The sequence below is a fragment of the Canis lupus genome, chromosome 30 (assembly GCF_003254725.2).
Source record: "Canis lupus dingo isolate Sandy chromosome 30, ASM325472v2, whole genome shotgun sequence".
Lineage (NCBI taxonomy): Eukaryota > Metazoa > Chordata > Mammalia > Carnivora > Canidae > Canis > Canis lupus.
The window spans coordinates 26,936,525-26,961,608 of NC_064272.1; the positions used below are offsets into that span (position 1 = coordinate 26,936,525).

Consider the following 25,084-nt stretch of genomic DNA (forward strand, 5'->3'; position numbering starts at 1 on the left):
CGAATATAAATAAAAATAATCACTGAATCTCATTTCATCCTCTTCTCAATAAATCCTAGCTTGATTTTCTGTAACTCCTTGAAACAGTAAAAAAAGAGATGAAATCACTAAAAAGCAGAAAACATAAGGATAAATAAAGGGGATAAGTAATCTATCTTCTCATTCCCTGAATAAGTAAACGTTAATAATTTTCCCACTTAAAATTTATATTTTAAATTGAGAGTAAGAGGTAACATATTGCATGCCTCCCTGTGTAACAAAAGGTGAAACACTCCAAAAGAGAAGTTGAAAAAAAGAGTTGAATTAGTAAAGAGAAGTTTAAATAAGTTAAAGAAGTTCTCTTTAACATTTAAACATTAAAGATATAAAGAAATAGGTCCACATCTGTGCACAAAACTATAAAAGTTTTTTAGCACTTATACCTCAGCCATAACTACCTTTTGGCAAGCTTACCAATCCAATTTCACTAGTCAGAAATGTAGTAAATAAAAAATATGTATCTGTTTACTTTATGTTCTATATGAAAAAATATTTAACTTCTTTATTCTCTTGGAATAGAAGATTAGTGTGCTTTTTTATATTTTTCATGATAACTAGAACTTAGAGAATTTATTTAACCTCTCTCTGTCTTAATTTACTAATATAAATTGAAGATAATAGTACTTTCCTCAGAATTGATGGTACTCAGCAAATTACATCAAGAAAATGTTAGCTACCATTTTCATTCCTGTTACCAAACTTTCTACTTTAAAATTCTCAGGAACACAAAGATTCAGCGAAAGCAAATCAATTCTCAGCCACCAATATCCTGAATTCATGTCAGATTTAGGCACAACATTGTTAATCCAAGTATTTACTGTGTCTTTTGCATTGAGATATTTTTTGAATGGAACTAACCCCATTGTGTTTATAACAAGAGAAGTTAAAAAAGGGTTGAAAAGGGGGGAGGAGCAAGATGGCGGAAGAGCAGGGTCTCCAAATCACCTGTCTCCACCAAACCACCTAGAAAACCTTCAAATTATCCTGAAAATCTATGAATTCGGCCTGAGATTTAAAGAGAGACCAGCTGGAATGCTACAGTGAGAAGAGTTCGCGCATCTATCAAGGTAGGAAGACGGGGAAAAAGAAATAAAGGAACAAAGGCCTCCAAGGGGGAGGGGCCCGCGAGGACCGGGCTGAGGCCGGGGCGAGGGTCCCCAGGACAGGAGAGCCCCGTCCCGGAGACGCAGGAGCTGCACCGACCTTCCCGGGGGAAAGGGGCTCCAGGGAGGTGGAGCAGGACCCGGAGGGCGGGGAGGCCCGCGGGCTCCCGGGGACAGTAACAGCAACTGCACACCCAGGAGAGTGCGCCGAGCTCCCTAAGGGCTGCAGCGCGCACGGCGGGACCCGGCGGGACCCGGAGCAGCTGAAGGGGCTCGGGCGGCGGCTCCGCGGAGGGGGCTGCGCGGCCCCGGGAGCAGCTCGGGGGGGCTCGGGCAGAGGAAGAGGCTCCGTGCGGAGGGGCCTGCGCGGTTCCAGGAGCAGCTCGGAGGGGCTCGGGCGGCGGCTCCGCGGAGGGGGCTGCGCGGCCCGGGAGCGCGAATCCAACAGCGCAGGCCCCGGAGCACAGGGCGCCGGGACACAGCCCAGGATCCCGCCTCCCCCGGGACAGGCAGAGGCCGGGAGGGCCCAGGACAGCGAGGACGCTCCTGCCCCAGCTGAGCAGATCAGCGGCCCCGCCCCGGAGCCTCCAGGCCCTGCAGACGGAGTTCCTGCCGGAGCTGAATCCAGGTTTCCAGAGCTGCCCCGCCACTGGGGCTGTTCCTCCTGCGGCCTCACGGGGTAAACAACCCCCACCGAGCCCTGCACCAGGCAGGGGCACAGCAGCTCCCCCAACTGCTAACACCTGAAAATCAGCACAGCAGGCCCCTCCCCCAGAAGACCAGCTAGACTGACTGACAACTTCCAGAGGAAGCAAGGGACTTAAAGTACACAGAATCAGAAGATACTCCCCGGTGGTTCTTTTTTTTGTTTGTTTTTGTTTTTGTTTTTGTTTTGTTTTGCTTTTTGATTTGTTTCCTTCCCCCACCCCTTTTTTTCTCCTTTCTTTTTCTTCCTCTTTTTCTTCCTTTTTTTTTTTTTTTTCGTTTTTTTTTTCTTTTTCTTCCCTTTTTTTTCTCTTTCTCTTTTCTTTCCTTCTTTCTCTCCTCTCTTTTTCTCTTTTTCCCAATACAACTTGCTTTTGGCCACTCTGCACTGAGCAAAATGACTAGAAGGAAAACATCACCTCAAAAGAAAGAATCAGAAACAGTCCTCTCTCCCACAGAGTTACAAAATCTGGATTACAATTCAATGTCAGAAAGCCAATTCATAAGCACTATTATACAGCTACTGGTGGCTCTAGAAAAAAGTATAAAGGACTCAAGAGACTTCATGACTGCAGAATTTAGAGCTAATCAGGCAGAAATTAAAAATCAATTGAATGAGATGCAATCCAAACTAGAAGTCCTAACGACGAGGGTTAACGAGGTGGAAGAACGAGTGAGTGACCTAGAAGACAAGTTGATAGCAAAGAGGGAAACTGAGGAAAAAAGAGACAAACAATTAAAAGACCATGAAGATAGATTAAGGGAAATAAACGACAGCCTGAGGAAGAAAAACCTACGTTTAATTGGGGTTCCCGAGGGCGCCGAAAGGGACAGAGGGCCAGAATATGTATTTGAACAAATTCTAGCTGAAAACTTTCCTAATCTGGGAAGGGAAACAGGCATTCAGATCCAGGAAATAGAGAGATCCCCCCCTAAAATCAATAAAAACCGTTCAACACCTCGACATTTAATTGTGAAGCTTGCAAATTCCAAAGATAAGGAGAAGATCCTTAAAGCAGCAAGAGACAAGAAATCCCTGACTTTTATGGGGAGGAGTATTAGGGTAACAGCAGACCTCTCCACAGAGACCTGGCAGGCCAGAAAGGGCTGGCAGGATATATTCAGGGTCCTAAATGAGAAGAACATGCAACCAAGAATACTTTATCCAGCAAGGCTCTCATTCAAAATGGAAGGAGAGATAAAGAGCTTCCAAGACAGGCAGCAACTGAAAGAATATGTGACCTCCAAACCAGCTCTGCAAGAAATTTTAAGGGGGCCTCTTAAAATTCCCCTTTAAGAAGAAGTTCAGTGGAACAGTCCACAAAAACAAAGACTGAATAGATATCATGATGACACTAAACTCATATCTCTCAATAGTAACTCTGAATGTGAACGGGCTTAATGACCCCATCAAAAGGCGCAGGGTTTCAGACTGGATAAAAAAGCAGGACCCATCTATTTGCTGTCTACAAGAGACTCATTTTAGACAGAAGGACACCTACAGCCTGAAAATAAAAGGTTGGAGAACCATTTACCATTCGAATGGTCCTCAAAAGAAAGCAGGGGTAGCCATCCTTATATCAGATAAACTAAAATTTACCCCAAAGACTGTAGTGAGAGATGAAGAGGGACACTATATCATACTTAAAGGATCTATTCAACAAGAGGACTTAACAATCCTCAATATATATGCTCCGAATGTGGGAGCTGCCAAATATATAAATCAATTATTAACCAAAGTGAAGAAATACTTAGATAATAATACACTTATACTTGGTGACTTCAATCTAGCTCTTTCTATACTCGATAGGTCTTCTAAGCAAAACATCTCCAAAGAAACGAGAGCTTTAAATGATACACTGGACCAGATGGATTTCACAGATATCTACAGAACTTTACATCCAAACTCAACTGAATACACATTCTTCTCAAGCGCACATGGAACTTTCTCCAGAATAGACCACATATTGGGTCACAAATCGGGTCTGAACCGATACCAAAAGATTGGGATTGTCCCCTGCATATTCTCGGACCATAATGCCTTGAAATTAGAACTAAATCACAACAAGAAGTTTGGAAGGACCTCAAACACATGGAGGTTAAGGACCATCCTGCTAAAAGATAAAAGGGTCAACCAGGAAATTAAGGAAGAATTAAAAAGATTCATGGAAACTAATGAGAATGAAGATACAACCGTTCAAAATCTTTGGGATGCAGCAAAAGCAGTCCTAAGGGGGAAATACATCGCAATACAAGCATCCATTCAAAAACTGGAAAGAACTCAAATACAAAAGCTAACCTTACACATAAAGGAGCTAGAGAAAAAACAGCAAATAGATCCTACACCCAAGAGAAGAAGGGAGTTAATAAAGATTCGAGCAGAACTCAACGAAATCGAGACCAGAAGAACTGTGGAACAGATCAACAGAACCAGGAGTTGGTTCTTTGAAAGAATTAATAAGATAGATAAACCATTAGCCAGCCTTATTAAAAAGAAGAGAGAGAAGACTCAAATTAATAAAATCATGAATGAGAAAGGAGAGTTCACTACCAACACCAAGGAAATACAAACGATTTTAAAAACATATTATGAACAGCTATACGCCAATAAATTAGGCAATCTAGAAGAAATGGACGCATTCCTGGAAAGCCACAAACTACCAAAACTGGAACAGGAAGAAATAGAAAACCTGAACAGGCCAATAACCAGGGAGGAAATTGAAGCAGTCATCAAAAACCTCCCAAGACACAAGAGTCCAGGGCCAGATGGCTTCCCAGGAGAATTTTATCAAACGTTTAAAGAAGAAACCATACCTATTCTCCTAAAGCTGTTTGGAAAGATAGAAAGAGATGGAGTACTTCCAAATTCATTCTATGAAGCCAGCATCACCTTAATTCCAAAGCCAGACAAAGACCCCGCCAAAAAGGAGAATTACAGACCAATATCCCTGATGAACATGGATGCAAAAATTCTCAACAAGATACTGGCCAATAGGATCCAACAGTACATTAAGAAAATTATTCACCATGACCAAGTAGGATTTATCCCTGGGACACAAGGCTGGTTCAACACCCGTAAAACAATCAATGTGATTCATCATATCAGCAAGAGAAAAACCAAGAACCATATGATCCTCTCATTGGATGCAGAGAAAGCATTTGACAAAATACAGCATCCATTCCTGATCAAAACTCTTCAGAGTGTAGGGATAGAGGGAACATTCCTCGACATCTTAAAAGCCATCTATGAAAAGCCCACAGCAAATATCATTCTCAATGGGGAAGCACTGGGAGCCTTTCCCCTAAGATCAGGAACAAGACAGGGATGTCCACTCTCACCACTGCTATTCAACATAGTACTGGAAGTCCTAGCCTCAGCAATCAGACAACAAAAAGACATTAAAGGCATTCAAATTGGCAAAGAAGAAGTCAAACTCTCCCTCTTCGCCGATGACATGATACTCTACATAGAAAACCCAAAAGTCTCCACCCCAAGATTGCTAGAACTCATACAGCAATTCGGTAGCGTGGCAGGATACAAAATCAATGCCCAGAAGTCAGTGGCATTTCTATACACAAACAATGAGACTGAAGAAAGAGAAATTAAGGAGTCAATCCCATTTACAATTGCACCCAAAAGCATAAGATACCTAGGAATAAACCTCACCAAAGATGTAAAGGATCTATACCCTCAAAACTATAGAACACTTCTGAAAGAAATTGAGGAAGACACAAAGAGATGGAAAAATATTCCATGCTCATGGATTGGCAGAATTAATATTGTGAAAATGTCAATGTTACCCAGGGCAATATACACGTTTAATGCAATCCCTATCAAAATACCATGGACTTTCTTCGGAGAGTTAGAACAAATTATTTTAAGATTTGTGTGGAATCAGAAAAGACCCCGAATAGCCAGGGGAATTTTAAAAAAGAAAACCATATCTGGGGGCATCACAATGCCAGATTTCAGGTTGTACTACAAAGCTGTGGTCATCAAGACAGTGTGGTACTGGCACAAAAACAGACACATAGATCAGTGGAACAGAATAGAGAATCCAGAAGTGGACCCTGAACTTTATGGGCAACTAATATTCGATAAAGGAGGAAAGACTATCCATTGGAAGAAAGACAGTCTCTTCAATAAATGGTGCTGGGAAAATTGGACATCCACATGCAGAAGAATGAAACTAGACCACTCTCTTTCACCATACACAAAGATAAACTCAAAATGGATGAAAGATCTAAATGTGAGACAAGATTCCATCAAAATCCTAGAGAAGAACACAGGCAACACCCTTTTTGAACTCGGCCATAGTAACTTCTTGCAAGATACATCCACGAAGGCAAAAGAAACAAAAGCAAAAATGAACTATTGGGACTTCATCAAGATAAGAAGCTTTTGCACAGCAAAGGATACAGTCAACAAAACTCAAAGACAACCTACAGAATGGGAGAAGATATTTGCAAATGACATATCAGATAAAGGGCTAGTTTCCAAGATCTATAAAGAACTTATTAAACTCAACACCAAAGAAACAAACAATCCAATCATGAAATGGGCAAAAGACATGAACAGAAATCTCACAGAGGAAGACATAGACATGGCCAACATGCATATGAGAAAATGCTCTGCATCACTTGCCATCAGGGAAATACAAATCAAAACTACAATGAGATACCACCTCACACCAGTGAGAATGGGGAAAATTAACAAGGCAGGAAACAACAAATGTTGGAGAGGATGCGGAGAAAAGGGAACCCTCTTACACTGTTGGTGGGAATGTGAACTGGTGCAGCCACTCTGGAAAACTGTGTGGAGGTTCCTCAAACAGTTAAAAATATACCTGCCCTACGACCCAGCAATTGCACTGTTGCGGATTTACCCCAAAGATACAAATGCAATGAAACGCCGGGACACCTGCACCCCGATGTTTCTAGCAGCAATGGCCACTATAGCCAAACTGTGGAAGGAGCCTCGGTGTCCAACGAAAGATGAATGGATAAAGAAGATGTGGTTTATGTATACAATGGAATATTACTCAGCTATTAGAAATGACAAATACCCACCATTTGCTTCAACGTGGATGGAACTGGAGGGTATTATGCTGAGTGAAGTAAGTCAGTCGGAGAAGGACAAACATTATATGTTCTCATTCATTTGGGGAATATAAATAATAGTGAAAGGGAAAATAAGGGAAGGGAGAAGAAATGGGTGGGAGGTATCAGAAAGGGAGACAGAACGTAAAGACTGCTAACTCTGGGAAACGAACTAGGGGTGGTGGAAGGGGAGGAGGGCGGGGGGTGGGAGTGAATGGGTGACGGGCACTGGGTGTTATTCTGTATGTTAGTAAATTGAACACCAATAAAAAAAAAAAAAAGGGTTGAAAAGCTAATGAGAAGAGACATCCAAACTAAACAAAATAAGAAATAAAGTTTCTTATGCAGCTAGATACCGATTACATAATTCATCAGCAGGTATGAAACCTTAGGATAAAGAAATCATGCAACCTATAAAAAAGAATTTAAAAAAAAGTAGTGATGAAAGAGCACTACACCATTGATAATTCAGGAGAAGACAAGAGTAGTGCCTGAGAATGTAAAGAATAAGCATGGGAAAATGTGACATTTTTGTCACAAGCCAGAGATAAGTCCATATATTCAGGACCTGTTAGAATTTACAAATTAAAAGTGAATGACAAAGCAGCTACTGTGGATATCATAGCTCACTGGTATTCAATCCTTGATGCACTTAAGAATCATTAGGAAGCTTTAACAAAAGCAAAAGACAACAATGCCCAAGCTCCACCACATACCAGGAAGTAGACTCCAGGTATCATTTAAAAAATTCCCTAGGGATTCTAATGTGCAGCAGGATTCAGAACCAGTGAGATAACTAGACAAGATTTTCTCAACAACAGGAGAAATCATCAAGCAGGGAGTAGATGAAACGGCTAATTCAGAAAAGGCACTCAAATGTATATCATCTGGGTTTTTAAGCTTTAAAGAGTCTATCAGCAATGGTTTTAAGGAAAATGCAACCAGAGCCTGCAAGTTAAACTTGTCTTACATATTGGACTTAATAAAAAGGTGGATTTATGAGCAGTTCCCTGTAAATCTAAATACAGGAACAGCTGTACAGTATTTGATATTTTATTAAAGTCCTTTTAACCAAATCGGGGCACCTGGCTGGCTCAGTCTATAGAATGTGCAATTCTTGATCTTGGAGTCATGAGTTTAAGCCCCACACTGGGCATAGAGATTACTTAAAACAAAAAATGTTGGGGCACCTGGCTGGGTCAGTCAGTTAAGCATCCAATCTTGATTATCAGCTCAGGTCTTGATCTCAGAGTTGTGAGTTTAAGCCCCATGCTGTGTTCCACACTGAGTATGGAGTCTACTTGAAAAATAAAAATTTTGGGATGCCTGGGTGGCTCAGCAGTTGGGTCTGCCTTTGGCTCAGGGCATGATCCTAGGGTTTGGGATCAAGTCCCCCAAGCGGCTCCCAGCAGGGAGCCTGCTTCTGCTTGTGCCTATGTCTCTGCCTCTCCCTCCTCTTTCTCTATCTCTCATGAATAAATAAATAAATCTTTAAAAAAAAAAAAAAGAAAAAAGAATTTTAAAATGTTTTAAAAATATTTTAAACTAAATTTATAAAGTTTGTAAATTTATAAACTAATAAACTTTTAATCATTAAGGAATTTTTAAAAATATGTTAATAAGAGACATTAAGATAATGTAATGACCAACCCAACATTCAACTTTCCCCCCCTCCCAGATCTCTATTTAAATCCCTAAAGAAAAAAAAAAAAAAAAAACTTAGAAAAAAAATTTAAAAAAAGGATAAAGCCACTATTAGCACTGATATCTTTGTAAAGCTGTGATGAGGATGGCACAGATTTTGAGGAATTTCAAAATAAATTCAAAAATCTAGAAAAATTTAATGAAGAGAAAAGACAGAAGTGAATTAATTAGAAAGCACACAAAAATATTTCAGTGTTAATGACCATGAAGAAAATAAAACAACAAAAAGTACTGGAAAAGAAACTTTCCTATATGTTGACAATTATCACTTAAAAATACATTTAAAAATCAGAGCTGACCTAGAACTATACACACACAATATACCAGTGTCTAATCCTTGGTTTTAATATTATAATTATGTCGATAATTCCTGCCTATATTTTAAATTCTGTGACCCTGTGGATTTTCCTATACAATAAAAAAATTTCAGTCTTGGATGAATTTAACTGCCTTTTCTTCATCTATATCCATCCCTTTGTCCATAGCATCCAATAATAAATCCTTTTTCGTGGCCTGTTTCTAACCAACAGAACATGGCAAAGGTGATAAGATGTATGTGATTATGTGCATGAAACTGTACCAGCTGTCTTACTGGAGTGTCTCTTTCTCTTTGAAAAAGCAAGCTGCCGTGTTGTGGGCTATGTCAGGAGGCCCTTCTGGCAAGGAAATGAAATGAAATTTAAGAACTAAGCACAGCCTCTGGTCAACAGCCAGCAAGAAACTGAAGTTTTCCATCCCACAGGCACAAGGAGCTAAAATCTGCCAACAAAAGCAGATCCTTCATCACTGACACCCCCCAGATGAAACCACAGTCCCAGCCAACAGCTTGATGGCAATATTTTTGAGACCTTAAGCAGAGAACTCAGGTAAACCAAACCTGGACTCCTAACCCACAGAAACTCTGAGACAATAAACGTGTATTGCTTTAAGCCCCTATGTTTATTACGCAGCCATAGAAAACTACTTCACATGAGTGTACCGAAGCAGGTCCTCAGTAATGGAGCTTTGCATAGGCATAAGCAGCTGAACCCCTGAGAGAAATTCCACAGTCTGGCCAAGGAATGAGAAAATGGAGTCCACGAAAACCAGAGGGGATGAGGGAAATACAAGAGAAACAGAGTCAGAGAATGGGGTTATCTTTCTACTCTATTTTTATTTATGTTTTTATTATCCTTTCTACTGGAATGTAAATAAGGGATTTTTGTTCACTTCTGTATGCAGAATGATGCAGATGATGATGATGATGAAGGAAAAAATCACTTATTCAATAATTATTATGTGCCAGGTACTCAATAGTCTAAGTGCTTTGTACATGGATCATCACTGCTCCTCATAGTAACCCTCTGATGTAGGTACTATGAATTACTCTTATTTAACAGATGAGGAAACTGAAGCACAGAGAGGTTAAGTAGCCAGTCCAAGATCACACAAGTAGGCAAAGCTGACTCCAGAGTCCACGGTCTTCACCATGATTCTAGTAAAATAGGCACTCAATGAGTACTTACTAAGTAAATGAATGAACCCGTGCATGCTTTAATCCCACTTAAAAACATAAGTATGTGTATGGAGATCTATAAATAAAAAAAAGACTAAAGGAATATACAAAAAAACATATTAACAGAATGTATCTTTAGTGTGAGATAGATGTTTCTATTTTTTCTTTGTATATCTATATTTCCTAACTTTTTGTATTGTGAGTTGCACTGCACTTGCAATTGATTTACCAACAAAGTCATGCTACAGAATAAAAGGATTGACATGGAACAATAGGGACAAGGTAGGATATGCCAAGTGGGATCAATCACGATATATTATGAAATATAAACAGGCTGATTCCAATTACAGGAAAAAAGAATAGAAGGGAGATGAGAAGAGAGGAAAGGAAAGAAGAAGAAAGGGAGGGAAAAGGAAACAAAGCAAAGATAAAGTGAAAGGATGGGGGATAAAAAGCATATGTAAGTAGATACATATGCATGGGGGAAAACCTGGAAGACTGTATATCAAAATGTTAACAGCAGTATTCTACATTGCTAGAATTACAGATAACTTTGATTTACTTTCTTTTTAGGCGGGGTTCAAATATTTTGTTGTAAAATTACAAAATTTTTTCCTTCCATGTTAGTGGATTTTTTCCACTGTTCCTATTTTTTTCTCCCAAGATCAAATGAGGAACGGAAACTCAACCTTTATTCTTACTTGAACAACTGCCATGAAACTTAAGATTTCTTGATCTCAAGTTTAAAGGAATAGTATGAACATGTTTAAAACATAAAATAAAAAAAGCTCATAAAATGATTACCTCAACTTGTGCTTGTTGCCTTGCTAAAATTATATTAAAAACATCTAGAGTCTTCTCCAAATCCTATAAAACAAAAAGACACTTGTAAACAAGAAAAATGACATTAGATTAAAAAATTTTATTCTATGATTTCTAGGCTTATCCAGTCCATGAACAAACTAACTGTGATCTAATGAAAGGATAAGTATAAATCTGAATGTACATTTGGCTTTTGTACTTTTAGTTTTTGCAATAAGGGAAATAAGTTATCCAAGAAAGCAAATCCTCAAAAAATATAAAAATAAGAATTTTAATGAGACCATTATAGAAACAAGAATTTGTAGGAGGGGGACCTGTTAATCCTTATGGTTCATACTGACTCACTCTTTTCCATAATATTTTATAACCATTGTACTAAAGGCACCATTATAAAACACAAAATTTAAGAATGCAAAATTCTACAAATCAACAACTAAGTTAAAGTAGAAGCTAATTTGGGGAATTTATATAAAAGTATGTAAGAATCTAACAGGTATTGGGTAATCTGTGTAAGAGATAATCTATGTTCTCACAACTCTGCAAAACAAATACTGTTTCCATTTTATACAGGAGAACACCAGACCTAAGATGCTGAGAAACTTGATGCTTTTTCCAATATATAGTATCAGTGTCTCTCACATATTTCAGAATAATAGGAATTCAATTAATTCTTTACATTATGAATTTGTGGCAGAAATGGTTATATAATCAAGACCACATGATATTAGGCATATTATATATTCAGCATGGTATTTTTCCTTATTTCAAAAGGGGTTCCTATTTTGAGCAATAAGAGCTGTTTTTTATATAATACTTTGAGCTCTTTAAAAAAAAACACTAACAAAACTAATAACATACATGTAGCTAATAAACATATATTTGAATAGCTCTGATACTGATTTTCTAAATATTATATAAAAACCAAGTACATTTCTCCAAATACTTTCTAGTATTCTAGTACTTAATCTGATATTAGGATAGGAGGAAAAGATTTGTTTAAAGAAGAAAGAACTGAAGAAAAAATACTCTACATTTTCCCATAAAATTATCTCAAAAAGAGGTCAGTTTTATTCTTTCTAAAATAATATTTTAATTCAAATTAAATTTAGGAAAATCTAAAGGAAAATTTTTTTTTTTTTTTTTTTTTTGCAGGCTCCATGCACCGGGAGCCTGATGTGGGATTCAATCCCGGGTCTCCAGGATCGCACCCTGGGCCAAAGGCAGGCGCCAAACCGCTGCGCCACCCGGGGATCCCTCTAAAGGATAATTTAACAAAGACTAGCTTTCATCAATATATGTGAGATATACCTGAATTTGTTTCTGTATTTCTTCTGGGACTTTAGGTTGGGTTAACTTGATCTTATAGGCACTTTTATAACTCTTGAGCAACTGCCTGTGTTTTTTTATGTTACTCCAAGACCACATCTGCGTATACCTTCTTATATGAACTTCAAGAACAGAATCAATTGCATATTTCCACCTGCAAATCAAATTTTAATGTACATTTGAATACAAAGGTTTAAGAAAAAGCAAGAAAATGGCTTAGATTTTTTAAATCCACAGTTACATTTTTTGTTCTTATTAACTGTTCTCCTTATAAGATCCCATTAATTAGCATTTCAATTCCTCAGTAAAATTCTCTGATTTAAATTGATTATAAAATGAGCAAATTACTCCAGTAAGAGGGTATGTCAAAGCAAAATCAATAAGACACAAAATGACATACAAAATTAATACTATCCCAATATGGTTATAACATTCATTACATGTGGTGACTCAAGGGCACTAAAACCAAAAAAGGATTAAAGTCTTAATGCTAAGTTGAGAATTTGGGAATAATCTAAAAGCAAGAGTATAAGAGAATGTGTTTATGAAAAAAGTAACAACGACATAATACAAAAGATATCCCTTTCATGTCTACAAAGATTTAAAAAAAAAAAGTGGCTTCATTACATGGCTTTAAAGGTCTCTTAAATCTGGAAGTTTCTACTTATATATTTCTCATTTAAAAAAAAAAAATTCTAACTTACCATTGTCGACCATTGGTATGAAGTGGTAAATAGGGCTTATATTTCCTGTAAGGGGCATTTCTAACCATATAATCCACTGACTCCAAAAAGTCAATCATACTTAAGTACTATTAAAACAAAAATACAGTTATATTTATTAATTGCACATATGGATAACACCAAATTTTATTATATTTTCAGTCTAGTAAGACTCCAACTTCCTGGAACAATGAATATCATGGTTACCTATTAGTATCATATTTTCTCAAATTTAAAACACCGCCAATTATAAGTTGTAATATAATTTTTAAGTTCCACTACAAAAAGAAAAAAAACAGTGCTAACAAAGTATCATACCATCAATAATATTATACATCCTATTTTCAAATATGTTACACAATGAAATAAATGCACATCCTAGAAATAATAAAATACACTATCTGTAACTAGTGACTGGAACATGGTTGTTCCTAAAACTACATATTTGCCTCTGGACCATCATTTCAGCATTGACTTTCTATAAGCTGAATTGCAAGTCTCTCCAGAAAATCATTACATAACTAAAGGAAGATAAACCAATATAATTGCCCATCTTACCACTAATACAACTCTGCATATACCTGGTAAAGAGCTCAAATGGAGGGAAACACACACACAACATGACTGTAGATAAGATAAAGAAAGCGGCAAATCTAGTTTTCTCCTTTCAGTTTTTCTTAATGATTTCTACCTACTGGTTACCATGTGGCTATTCACCACTTAAAATATAGGTAGTCTGAACTTAAATGTATTTTAAGTTTAAAATATACCCAAGGTTTTAAAGACTTAGAAAAAAGGAAAGGATATAATTTTTTATATTGATTACATGCTGAAATGATAATATTTTGGATACACTGGCTTACATAAAATGTTATTAATTTTACCTTTCTTTTTACTTTTCTAATGCAACTACTAGAAAATTTTAAATTACATAGACAACCTGCATTACAGTAATCCTCCCCTTATCCTGAGGAAATATGTTCTAAGACCCCCCCCAACAGATGCCTGAAACCATGGATAGTACTGAACCTACATTTGTTATGTTTTTCCTATACATATACACTTAGAATAAAGTTTAATTTATAAATTAGGCACAGTAAGAGATGAATAACAATAATAATAAAATAGGGGAATCCCTGGGTGGCTCAGCGGTTTGGCGCCTGCCTTTGGCCCAGGGCGCGATCCTGGAGTCCTGGGATCGAGTCCCGGGATTGAGTCCCGCGTCAGGCTCCCGGCATGGAGCCTGCTCCTCCCTCTGCCCGTGTCTCTGTCTCTCTCTCTCTCTATCATGAATGAATAAAAAAAATAATAATAAAAAAATAAAAAGCAATAATAATAAAATAGAACTACCGTAAAAATATACTGTAATAAAAGCTATGTGGTATGTGTTTCTCTCTCAAAATATCCTATTGACTGCATTCACCCTTCTTCTGTGATAAAATGCCTAATAGTGAGATGAAATGAGGTAAATGATGTAGGCACTGTGACACAGTGTCAGGGCACTACTGACCTTCTGACCATACATCAGAAAGATCATCTGCTTCTAGAACACAGTTGACCCATGTAACCAAAACCACAGAAACTATGAAGAAGGGGAACTACTGTATATTTTTACTGGACTACACTGAGCTAAAAGCTCATTTAGCTAAACCTTTTGTCCTTCTTTCACTTCCAGTTCTCCAGGTCTGTTATTCGAACCCAGGGTATATAACCAAATGACAAAGGAAAAAAGCACCAACATAGCAGGTCTAAAAATTAAGTAGACAGTACTTACTATAAAGGTGTCTATTAAAATATGAGGAAGAAAAAACACATTAAAATCTTCCATCAACAATTGGAAATTACATAGGAAAACATCATTTGCTATAATTTGGTAAGATTTTCCACCAATAAGGAAAAGACCAGATAAAAAGAAGGAAATTATTTTCCCCCCAAAAAAAAAATTTATATATATAAAAATACAAATATAAATGTATAAAAGAATCACTAGAGCACTGGAGAAAGAATAATCACAAAGGACAAAAGCAGTTGAGATTCAAGGCTAATAAAAGCTAGAAATAGCCACCCGAGTCTTACCTGAGGTTTGGTCATTTCAATGGCAATATTCTGTACTTCTATGTTCCAATCAAGTTTGGGTGTTTTGAGCTCTGTTTCTGCATAAGGATTCATGTAGAGCTTTGCAGAAGCTGATATTGGCTGGAAAACTTAAGTCACATGGGAAGACACAAGATTATGTTTATATACCCTTATATATGAACAACTGTAAATAATTATAAGAACACTATTACTCTGAAAGTAGAGAAAAATAATTAAAAATATATAAAAAATGTAAAAATTCACTACCCAAAAATATTTAAGCATCTACTTATCTGCATAATACCAAATGCAAGTCAAAGTGGAATCTCCAAGGAGGAAACTGGAGTCCTATGCTTCTAAGTAAAAATGTACAAAAGTAATAGACAATCTACTCTTGGCTATTCAGTCTGGGTAAAATTAGACTTCTCTTCCTTACTACAAGCATTTAATGATTTTATTATTCACTAAAAATATTAACACAAGGTAGGAGACAAAATTTAATTTGTTTAAAATTTGTCTTAATCATTGGTAGAATTTAGGAACAGAATCATGAATTAAATTCATACTACCAAGAAAAAAATGCTTACCACTTTATAATTTTCAGAATGATCATTATCTATATCATCTTAGAATCAAATAAGAAAATATTCTTGAAGAACTAGCATGAAAAGATGTATTAAGGAAAATGACAAAGTAATATAATAAATTTTTAACAGTGAACAATATTAAGATTACATAAATTATGATATATTACAGTATTTACATTTGCATAAGATTATATAAAATTTTAACTTATTTAGAGGTTTTTATAAGTGGAAGATACCATTTATAAATGAAGTTGTAGATTTTTCTGAACTAGTTCTTTCATGAATGAAACTAAACACTTTGATCTGAAAACACCACCACTAAACAGATCTATGAACATAAAGAGAAAGTGTCAACTCTTCCATAATAGCAATCAGCTACAAAAGAATATGAAGAAAACAACAATGAACCAGAGTAACATGGAATATGGATGATGAGCATGAAAGCTGAAGACAAACATAAAGGAGTATACTCAATTAAAAAAAATCCAACAATAGTCTCTTTCGAATGAAACTAAAAAGGAGAAAACAGATGGCGTTAATAAACAGGCTGCTTTGTTAGAGGGTTACTTAAAAATAAGTAAAGGCAAGGCTGCCAAGAATTAGAAAAGCCACTTAGGAAAGTCTCTAGAGTGGTTGGTTTGTCATAACACTGCAATAGTGACATGGCAAGGTTGACCTGAATACCAAAATCTCAGAGATTTTGATTAAAGAGATTAAAGAAAAGAAAACCTAATTCCTAAAACAAAGGTGCTAACAAGAAGAAAACAGAGGTCAAGGGTGTTGAGATGCTAGGAGTGAACGAACTACAGTCGTACTGCCCTCCTCTTACTCTCCAGGGTTGTATGTGTCATAATCTATCCTAAATAATTTGTTATAATCCAAATACACTGTGATAAAACTAAAATATAAAATACTTTCTCTTTATCAAAGTACCTTTATCAGAAGAAAGTACAGTAAGCCAGAGTATTTAATCCTATGTTTCCTATAACATGAAATAAACTTTTACCACTACTTACTATATTGATGGTTTACAGGTATGTTGCTACTTGTAAGAATTCCACTTTTCAGCTGATCCTAAACAAAAATTTGGAGAATGAAAAAAAATTCATACATATTCAACTACACATGGGGGGGAAAGAATGTGGTTCTTAAATCAATATCTTTATTCTCTTCTTTATAATTAGTAGTCCATAAGAAAAATACACTAAGCATTATTTAGAAGTATATTTCTTTAGACTAAAATACAGAAGTAGATAATTTTTAAAAATTCTAAATATTTAAAAGTGTTATAGCATTGCGTTCCCCTCTGACTTAAAAAAAGAAAAAACAACTGAGGTTCCTGGGTGGCTCAGTCGGTTAAGCATCCGAACCCTTGATTTCGGCTCAGGTCATGATCTCAGAGGTGTGAGATCATGCCCCATGTCAGGCTCCACACTCAGCAGGGTGTCTTTTTTTTTTTTTTTTAAGATTTATTTATTTATTTATGATAGACCGAGAGAGAGAGAGAGAGAGAGAGAGAGAGAGAGAGAGAAGCAGAGACACAGGAAGGAGGAAGGAGAAGCAGGCTCCATGCCAGGAGCCCAATGTGGGACTCGATCCCCGGACTCCAGGATCACACCCTGGGCCAAAGGCAGGCGCCAAACCACTGAGCAACCCAGGGATCCCCTCAGCAGGGTGTCTTCTTGAGATTCTCTCACTCCCTTCCTTTGTCCCTTCCCCCACTCACTTGTGTTCTCTATGTCTCTCTCTTAAATAAATTTAAAAAAAAATCTTTAAAAAAAACAATAAAACATCCATGAATTGGGATCTCAAACACTCTCTAGACAAAGGCAAATTATTTATTACAGTATCTTTCTGAGAAATAAGAGCTAGAATCTTGGAATTAATTCAAGTTCAGAAAATTCAACTTTTCTTCCTTTTTCCTCTAAGTAAATAAAAAGGACTGAGACTAACTGAGCACAGTGAAGTTTTGAGTTAACCTTTCACTGTTGATGAAATCATTATCACAAATGCTTAAAACATTTGCTAAGGTCAATTATACTTCAATTTAAAAGAAAATTCGCTAAACATATATTCTTCAGATCTGAAAGATATCATCATTCCTTACAATGCTCTACATAATCATTCTTATACGAAACACAATGTAATGTCATCAAAATAAGAGTGCAAAAAACCATAAATGCAGTTTTAATTTAGTAGTATAAGTTATTATCTCACTGTGTAGTGAATGATCTCACAAAGATCTTCAAAAACAAAATGCTTTTTTAAAAAGTGGATTCTGGGGCACCTGGTCAGCCCAGACAGTTAAGCATCTGCCTTCTTTCCGCTCAGGTCATGATCTCAGGGTCCTGGGATCAAGCCCCATGTTGGGCTCCCTGCTCATCAGGGAGCTTGCTTCTCCTTCTCCCTGACCCTTCCCCCTGCTTGTGCTAGTGTTCTCACACTTTCTCTCTTAAATGAATAAATAAAATATCTTAAAAAAATTTTTTTTAATAAAAAAGAGTAGATTCCAAAAACTGTGTTTCACAATTCTGATTTAGTTAAATACAACTTAAACAAAAGACTATATACCCTATCCTCATTAAAGACCACTTAAGTTAAAAAAATTTAGAGAGTGGAGTTAGCTCTTCCAGTTATAAACTGAAATTACCAAGATCTGTTCCTTTGACTCCTGATAAGACATGTTGCAGTTTACATTCCAGTAGGCACTAAGACTATCAAGTCGTATAAGCTATAAAAGAAAAATAAAAGAGGTCAAGCAACACATGAAAATTATGAATCAGTATTAAAAGATTATTCTCATATCACCCTAGGATCATCCAATTGCCATTTTGAACTTTTAAAGGAAAAAAATAAAGCAAAAATGGGAAAAATACATGCATGTTATTCACAGACTTTACCACTAATCTTAGCATTTGGTAAATTTTTCTTCCAGCATCACTATTTCTGAGGAAATTCCTTCATTCAGTTATCAAATATTAATTGAGAATTTACTATTTAACAGACTTGTACATATTTTGCAGAATAAGAAGAAAGACACAATTCCTCCAGTGGATATGAATGACTGCTTAGAAGGAGAGGGGAGGGGAGGGGAGGGGATTCTACAACAGTAAGGTGGGGAAAGCAATATACTAAACATAAACACTCCTCTTGAAAATTCTCAATGTTTATTAGCATATTTAGAGTACTGTCCAGTCCTGTGGTTTAAAACAAAATGAAACACACTGTTTAACTATGTACAGCTTAATACTTTAGTCAGTCATCTTGACCAGAAAATATTTTTTCTACAAATCTCATATCCCAATTACCTAATGTTCCATAAAACACGATTTAGGAAATATTAATTTTATCTGATTTCTTTTGCTAGGTGAAGAACCTAAACCTCAGAAAAGGTAAGTGATTACAGAAGGTCACATAGTAAGTGGCAAAGCCAAAACTGGAGCTTCTACTTTTAACTCACACTCCAATGACACATTGGGCCCCATCAAAGTTTCAAAAAACTACAATAAGTGTTTGTACCTAGAAAAATAACAAGAAATTCTTAATCCAGTCTAATACCTTGTATATAATTTTTTCTGCTTCATTTAATATACATGGAGTCCAGTGTTCATTTGCAGTCTAAAAGAAAATAAATAACAGTGAAACAAAGTATATATATCATAATACAGTACTCTAATAAACTGTAACAAAATTACTTAGATTTTTAAAAAAGACATCTAGCTAATTATGGCTACTGGAAGCTGTTTCCCGACATATCTATATGACAAAATCAAAGGAACAGTGAAAATAGAATTGAGGTTATAATTTAACTGAGTTTATTCATCCAGAAAATAACTACTGAGCCACTATGTGTCTGTGTGGAAGGAACTGGGCATGAATTAAAAAAAAAAAAAAAGAAAAGAAAGAGCTAGCCTATAAAATAGTGAAGAAGGTCCACATCCTTTTTAAAAATCAAGTAAATAATTATTGCAAAGAAAACCACAAGAATATGGAAATCACAGCATGACCATGGTTCTAGAAAGCCAGCATGATCAACAATACCAAATACTGCCATGAGATAAACTAAAATTAATTTATTGAGCAGCCAGGTCATTACTAATGAACTTGTCAAGAAAAATTTCAGAGGAGTAGCAGAGTCAGAGTACAGTGGGAAAGGAGTCAGCAGGAGATGGGGAAACAAAGATAGTCAAGGTAGATGGGGCCTAGGAGTGAGAGAAGGTTCAGGAGGGCCTTCTTAATTTTGCTATAAAAGACAGACCTGAATGTGTTTAAATGCTTACAGAAGGAATGGGAGAAGGGAAAAGCGGAAGGGGGAGGGTTTGAAGATTTAGGAAAGAGAAGAAAACTAACAGAAAGGAAGAAAGAAGGGAGGAAAGGAGGCAGAGAAAAAGGGAGGGAAAAAGGCTCCCAAGGACATGGGAAGGATGAGATTCAGATCAGAGGTGGAAAGATTACCTTAGGTCTAAGAGACTCTAACTGTAAAATGGGAAAAAGGAATGGTGTGGATAAAGAAAGAGGTAAGTTTAGGGTTATTGTTGTTATTACAGTCATTGTAATAGTTGAAGCAGGAAATAGCCGAGCCACACATGTGCCAAATGCTTTACATTAACTATCTCAGTTAATCATTACAAAATTCTAAAATAGAGGTCCTATTTTGTCAGTGAATGAATGAGGGTTAGACAGAAGATCACCATGCTAACTAGTACAATAATATGATATTGGTGCTATAATAAAATATAATGGGGAACATAAAAGAGTGATAAATTCTAAGAGGAAAATACAAGGGAATGAGAAAGAGTAATATCTAACATAAGAACTAAAACCTGAATAGGATCACCAAGGAGACAAAGGGAAAAAAGTAATACAGGCAAAGAACACAGTATGAAGAGTCTGAGAAAAGATATAGAGAATCAAACAACAATACACACTAAGGAAACTACACATCATTCTTATGTGTTAGTATACCTTTTTATTAGTCAATGAGAGGTACGTGACTATTTTATAATTTTTTGTCAGCTAGAAGCTCAACATAAAATATTATGTTCATTTATGCCTAATATTGCCAGTCTGGTTTTTCTGGAGCATTATCTCTAGTCTCTGTTATTTTATTATTTCTTTTTTTATCAAAAGCTACTTAAGGGGCACCTGCCCCTTAAGGCAGGCAGTTGATTAAGCATCTGCCTTCGGCTCAGGTCATGATCGCAGGGTCCTGGGATCAAGCCCCACACCAGGGCACCTGCTCAGGAGGGAGCCTGCTTCTGCTTCTCCCTCTGCCTGCCACTCCCCCTCCTTGTGCTCGCTCTCTCTCTCTCTCTCTCTGTCAAATAAATAGATAAAATCTTTAAAAAAATTTAAAAGCTACTTAAAATTAGTTTTGGAAAGAAACAGAGGATAAACAATATAACAAATCCTAGCTTCTCTGACTCCCTTGATTTTGTTTCTCCAGATTTTTTCTTTTTTTCAATGTTTCTGCTTTGGTCTTCAATTTCTCTACTTCTTCCCTATGAAAATATAATTCTGAAGGCCTCTATGAAACCATTTCCTTTTTCCCTTTCTCTAGAATTCCAGTCTCTTTCAGCTTTCTTCCTCTTCTTTCCCTACCAAGGCCCTCTCCATATAACTATCATAGGACAAACATATACCCAGCATGATTTACTGTTCCCTATCTTTAACTTTAAAACATTTTTCCTACCACTTAGTTACCCATAGAAAATAAGAGGGAAAAATGTCCAACCTGAATGTACATACTATCTATCCTTAAAGATCTTTAGGAGAAAAACCAAACTGCATTATAAAATATATGACCAAAATAAACTGTATCTCAATATAATACACACACAAACACACATACATGTACACATTTATAAGCTATTTGGAAATTCTATCTGCCTATACAAAGAATGAGAACATGATTTACCTTTCTATTTCCCCACACGTTTAGGATATAGTTTTTAATTATTTAAAACTGCTTGATAATGGTATATTGGTATTTGTTAAGGTCAAAGACAAATCAAAATAATTAGAGAATGTAATAACAGCATCACTATAAATTCTGAACTTCTACAAAAACTAAAAATATTACATATAAAAATAAAATAGCTATTTATATCAATAGTTGATTTTAGGCAATTCATCCTGTGACTTGGGAATATTTTACAGGTTCCACAAAAATTGTAAATAAATAAGGTCAACATTACCAACAGACTAAGTTCTCCCAGTGTGACTCCAAATGAAAGAGGCTGCTGTGGATCAGTAACCTATCAAAAAAGAAAAGTGACATTAAAATACACTGATGGTGAGAGGGAAACCATGTTCCACTCTGTAAATGGGCAACATAGAGAAATTAGTTTACAAGTAAGTCACACAACCCAAATGGATCTGTGAGAAAAAAAGAAAAGGCAATAACATGGCTAGGAATATCCACATTTTGTAGGCAGGACACTAATAGGACACTTTCCCAACAGAACTCTTTCCTAATGAAGTGAACACTTTTCTCAGTAACTAGATTCTTACCCAAATAAAGAAGAGACAGGTTCTTTATGTGTATCATTAAAGATATTCTTCAAAGACAACACAAGATGTCACAGATAATAATACTGCCATTAAATTACTTTTCAAATATTAACGATTTTCACACTTAGAAATATGAACTGTCTTTAAGTCTCTAAGATCATTAGCTTTTCAAAAATGCTTTGACAGGAATGTCCAAGATTCTTAACATTTAATTTCCTCAGTCTCTTAACCTATGAAACTTTTGTTCTATTCCTAATCCTCAATTTATAAGTTATATTGATACTCCCTGCTTACACTTTACCACAATGTGTACAATATCATTGTCTTAGACATCATAAGGATGCCCAAAAGTCATATAGAGTTTTTTAGCTATGATAGAAACCAGGTAAACTCAAGAGAAGAAAAAAACATCATGTTCTAAATCAACCAACAAGGACTCCAGACCATAGTCACATAGAATCTTCTAAAATGCAGGGAAAATGCAAGCTCTGAAATAACTGAAAAGCACAAATAGCATTGTGAGCTCAGTTTTTAATATCTTCCTTTATTCTCACACTCATCTTTTTATACCTACACACAACTAGTTCAAAATAACTTGCACCTATTTCAGAAGGAACTTTACCAACTCCTCACTTGCTAAGACACTACCCACAAACTACACCTATCACCCAATGAGCATCTTTATGATAAATTATTATACTTTCCCTATTCCCTACATCCTAAACTCTATTTTTCATTATCCTATATACAATAATTAAGATAATCACATTGAAAGATACAAGAAAGATCCCTCTGCACTTTTAATTCTTTTTCTTTTAGATTTTAATATATTTTGTCACTGATGCCAACTTAAACATAATTGATATACCTATCCCACTCCTGTGCCTCTCTATATTTTGTATTAAAGAGAGAAATGATGTACCTAATTGTACTTGCTCAGTAAAAAAGCTTAATTTAAATTCAAACTGAAGTTCTCATTCATCAATAAATCATTAGTTTTAAGAATAATTTTTACTTCCATGATGTGTTGATTTATTTTCCTAAGTTTAGGAAAGGGCATTGATGAGTTGTTTATTTACAAAATTTAGTTTAATGGCTACATAAAACTAAAAGGTAAAATCAATTTATGGTAATAGTATATCTTGAAAAACTACAAATGTATCTTACTTAAATTTAAGTTCTATAAGTAACTTATCAGAAAAAGAAAATTCTAAAAATGTCAGCACTGCTTTGATTAAACCCCAAATTTAGAAGAGATGGAATAATATTTCCATCATCTTAGGTAAATGAAAAAATTCAAGGTTATTTTATATATTTTTCAAATTTTAAAACAAATCAATGTATATTTAGTTTAAAATTAATCAACAGTGGGGCAGCCCATGTGGCTCAGCAGTTTAGCACCGCCTTCAGCCCAGGGCCTGATCCTGGTAGACCCAGGATCGAGTCCCACATCAGGCTCCAGCATGGAGCCTGCTTCTCCCTCTGCCTGTGTCTCTGCCCCCCCCCCCCCCCGCTCTCTCTGTGTCTCCCATGAATAAATAAAATCTTTAAGAAAAAAATAAATTAATCAGCAGTTTTTAATCAGCTAATGTTAAACTCTGGTTATAAGTGAAATTGGTTTCTAAACACACTTTTGCACATGTATGTGAGTAGGTGTGCATGCATGTTCAATCCCATTTGAAAGAATATAAAGAGGATGGGACTTTGGATGGACAACTTCATAGTAGACTAATGACTTGAGGTTTAGTCCCCTCTCTACAAACTACCATTATATATTGACCATTTCCATCACCACTTGGAATTAATTTTTTTGTTGATATAAATCTTTAAAGTTATAATAGTGTAAATCTTAATGCATTAAAATTCAAAATAAATAATAGAGGACAACAGGGAAATCTGTCATACTACCTTTAGAAAGGAGCATATGGTGGTTTTTTATTTATACAGTGAAATGCCTAACTGAAAAAAAAGTGTAACATAGGAAAGAAGATACAGTAACATATTCAGCAGAAAAAATAACAAAAAACAAAAAACAAAAAACCAACAATCTTGGATTTAAAATCCAGTACAGGTCACCCTTATCTAGACAAATCAATAACTCTTATTATAAAATACACATTTAACTACTAACTTAAACTAAATTGAAATTACTTACATCATCTTCATATTTAATGTGAATGTCTGTGATTTTTACTTGTACATTTTTAATTACTTGGGTTGCCAACTTTTCCAAAAATGTATCCTTTTTGGCTTCTTTTGGTTTATCTATAAAAAGTAGAAAAACACAATGTCAAGAGTTGAAATTCTCACATATTTCATAATCAAATGATCAAAGGATATCTAAAGCACTACTCAATAGAAAGGACAGCCTATTCTGGTGTCCTTGTTTTATTTTAGATTTATTTTAGATTTTAATATGCACTTCCAACTTAAAACTTATTTTTGAAGTTACATGGTATCTAACATTCATTTTACCTCTGGAGACAGAAATCAAGTGGCGATGTGTATAAATAACACATGGCATAAAAACTACGTTTACCTACCTTTCGAACGATCAAGACTTTTAAAAGGTTTCTTAAAATGTTTTTTGTGCTTTTTACGTTTACGTCCTTCTCATTGGAAGCATTTTAGTGAGAAAAGGATAAAATTCAAGTTAGCAGACTAGAGGACAGAAAAGAAAACAAGAGAATTCTTCCTGACAGCAAATTTTGGTACAAATCACTTTATTCTAAACTGACCTATTTCAATACAAACAGAAATTCACAAACCTTTAGTCTAGAATGACCTCCAAATATCTAGCAAATAACTTGGCAAGTACAATCATATAAGAATTGAGCAAAATATCCATACACAAAGCCTTTTATAATACTTATAACTTTTCATGATACAAAG

General features: G+C 35.8%; 1 protein-coding gene across 5 annotated transcripts in view; it reads right to left on the bottom strand.

Annotated features, from left to right (window-relative positions):
• The window catches only part of VPS13C (vacuolar protein sorting 13 homolog C), a 176,356-nt gene that overhangs the window by 119,959 nt on the left and 31,313 nt on the right, over window positions 1-25,084 (bottom strand). For 4 of the 5 annotated variants that reach the window (XR_003146096.3, XR_007407480.1, XM_025472615.3 and 1 more), the window contains exons 7-16: window positions 24,736-24,801; window positions 24,348-24,457; window positions 21,877-21,936; window positions 19,238-19,297; window positions 18,330-18,410; window positions 16,696-16,753; window positions 15,093-15,220; window positions 12,999-13,105; window positions 12,277-12,448; window positions 10,951-11,013 (exon numbers count right to left, since the gene is read on the bottom strand). Coding sequence is in view for 3 of the 5 variants with exons in the window: in XM_025472615.3 (XP_025328400.1) it covers window positions 10,951-11,013; window positions 12,277-12,448; window positions 12,999-13,105; window positions 15,093-15,220; window positions 16,696-16,753; window positions 18,330-18,410; window positions 19,238-19,297; window positions 21,877-21,936; window positions 24,348-24,457; window positions 24,736-24,801 (905 nt within the window). In the remaining 2 variants the exon portion in view is untranslated. The remainder of the gene's footprint in view (window positions 1-10,950; window positions 11,014-12,276; window positions 12,449-12,998; window positions 13,106-15,092; window positions 15,221-16,695; window positions 16,754-18,329; window positions 18,411-19,237; window positions 19,298-21,876; window positions 21,937-24,347; window positions 24,458-24,735; window positions 24,802-25,084) is intronic. The other variant, XM_025472616.3, reaches the window with a different exon arrangement.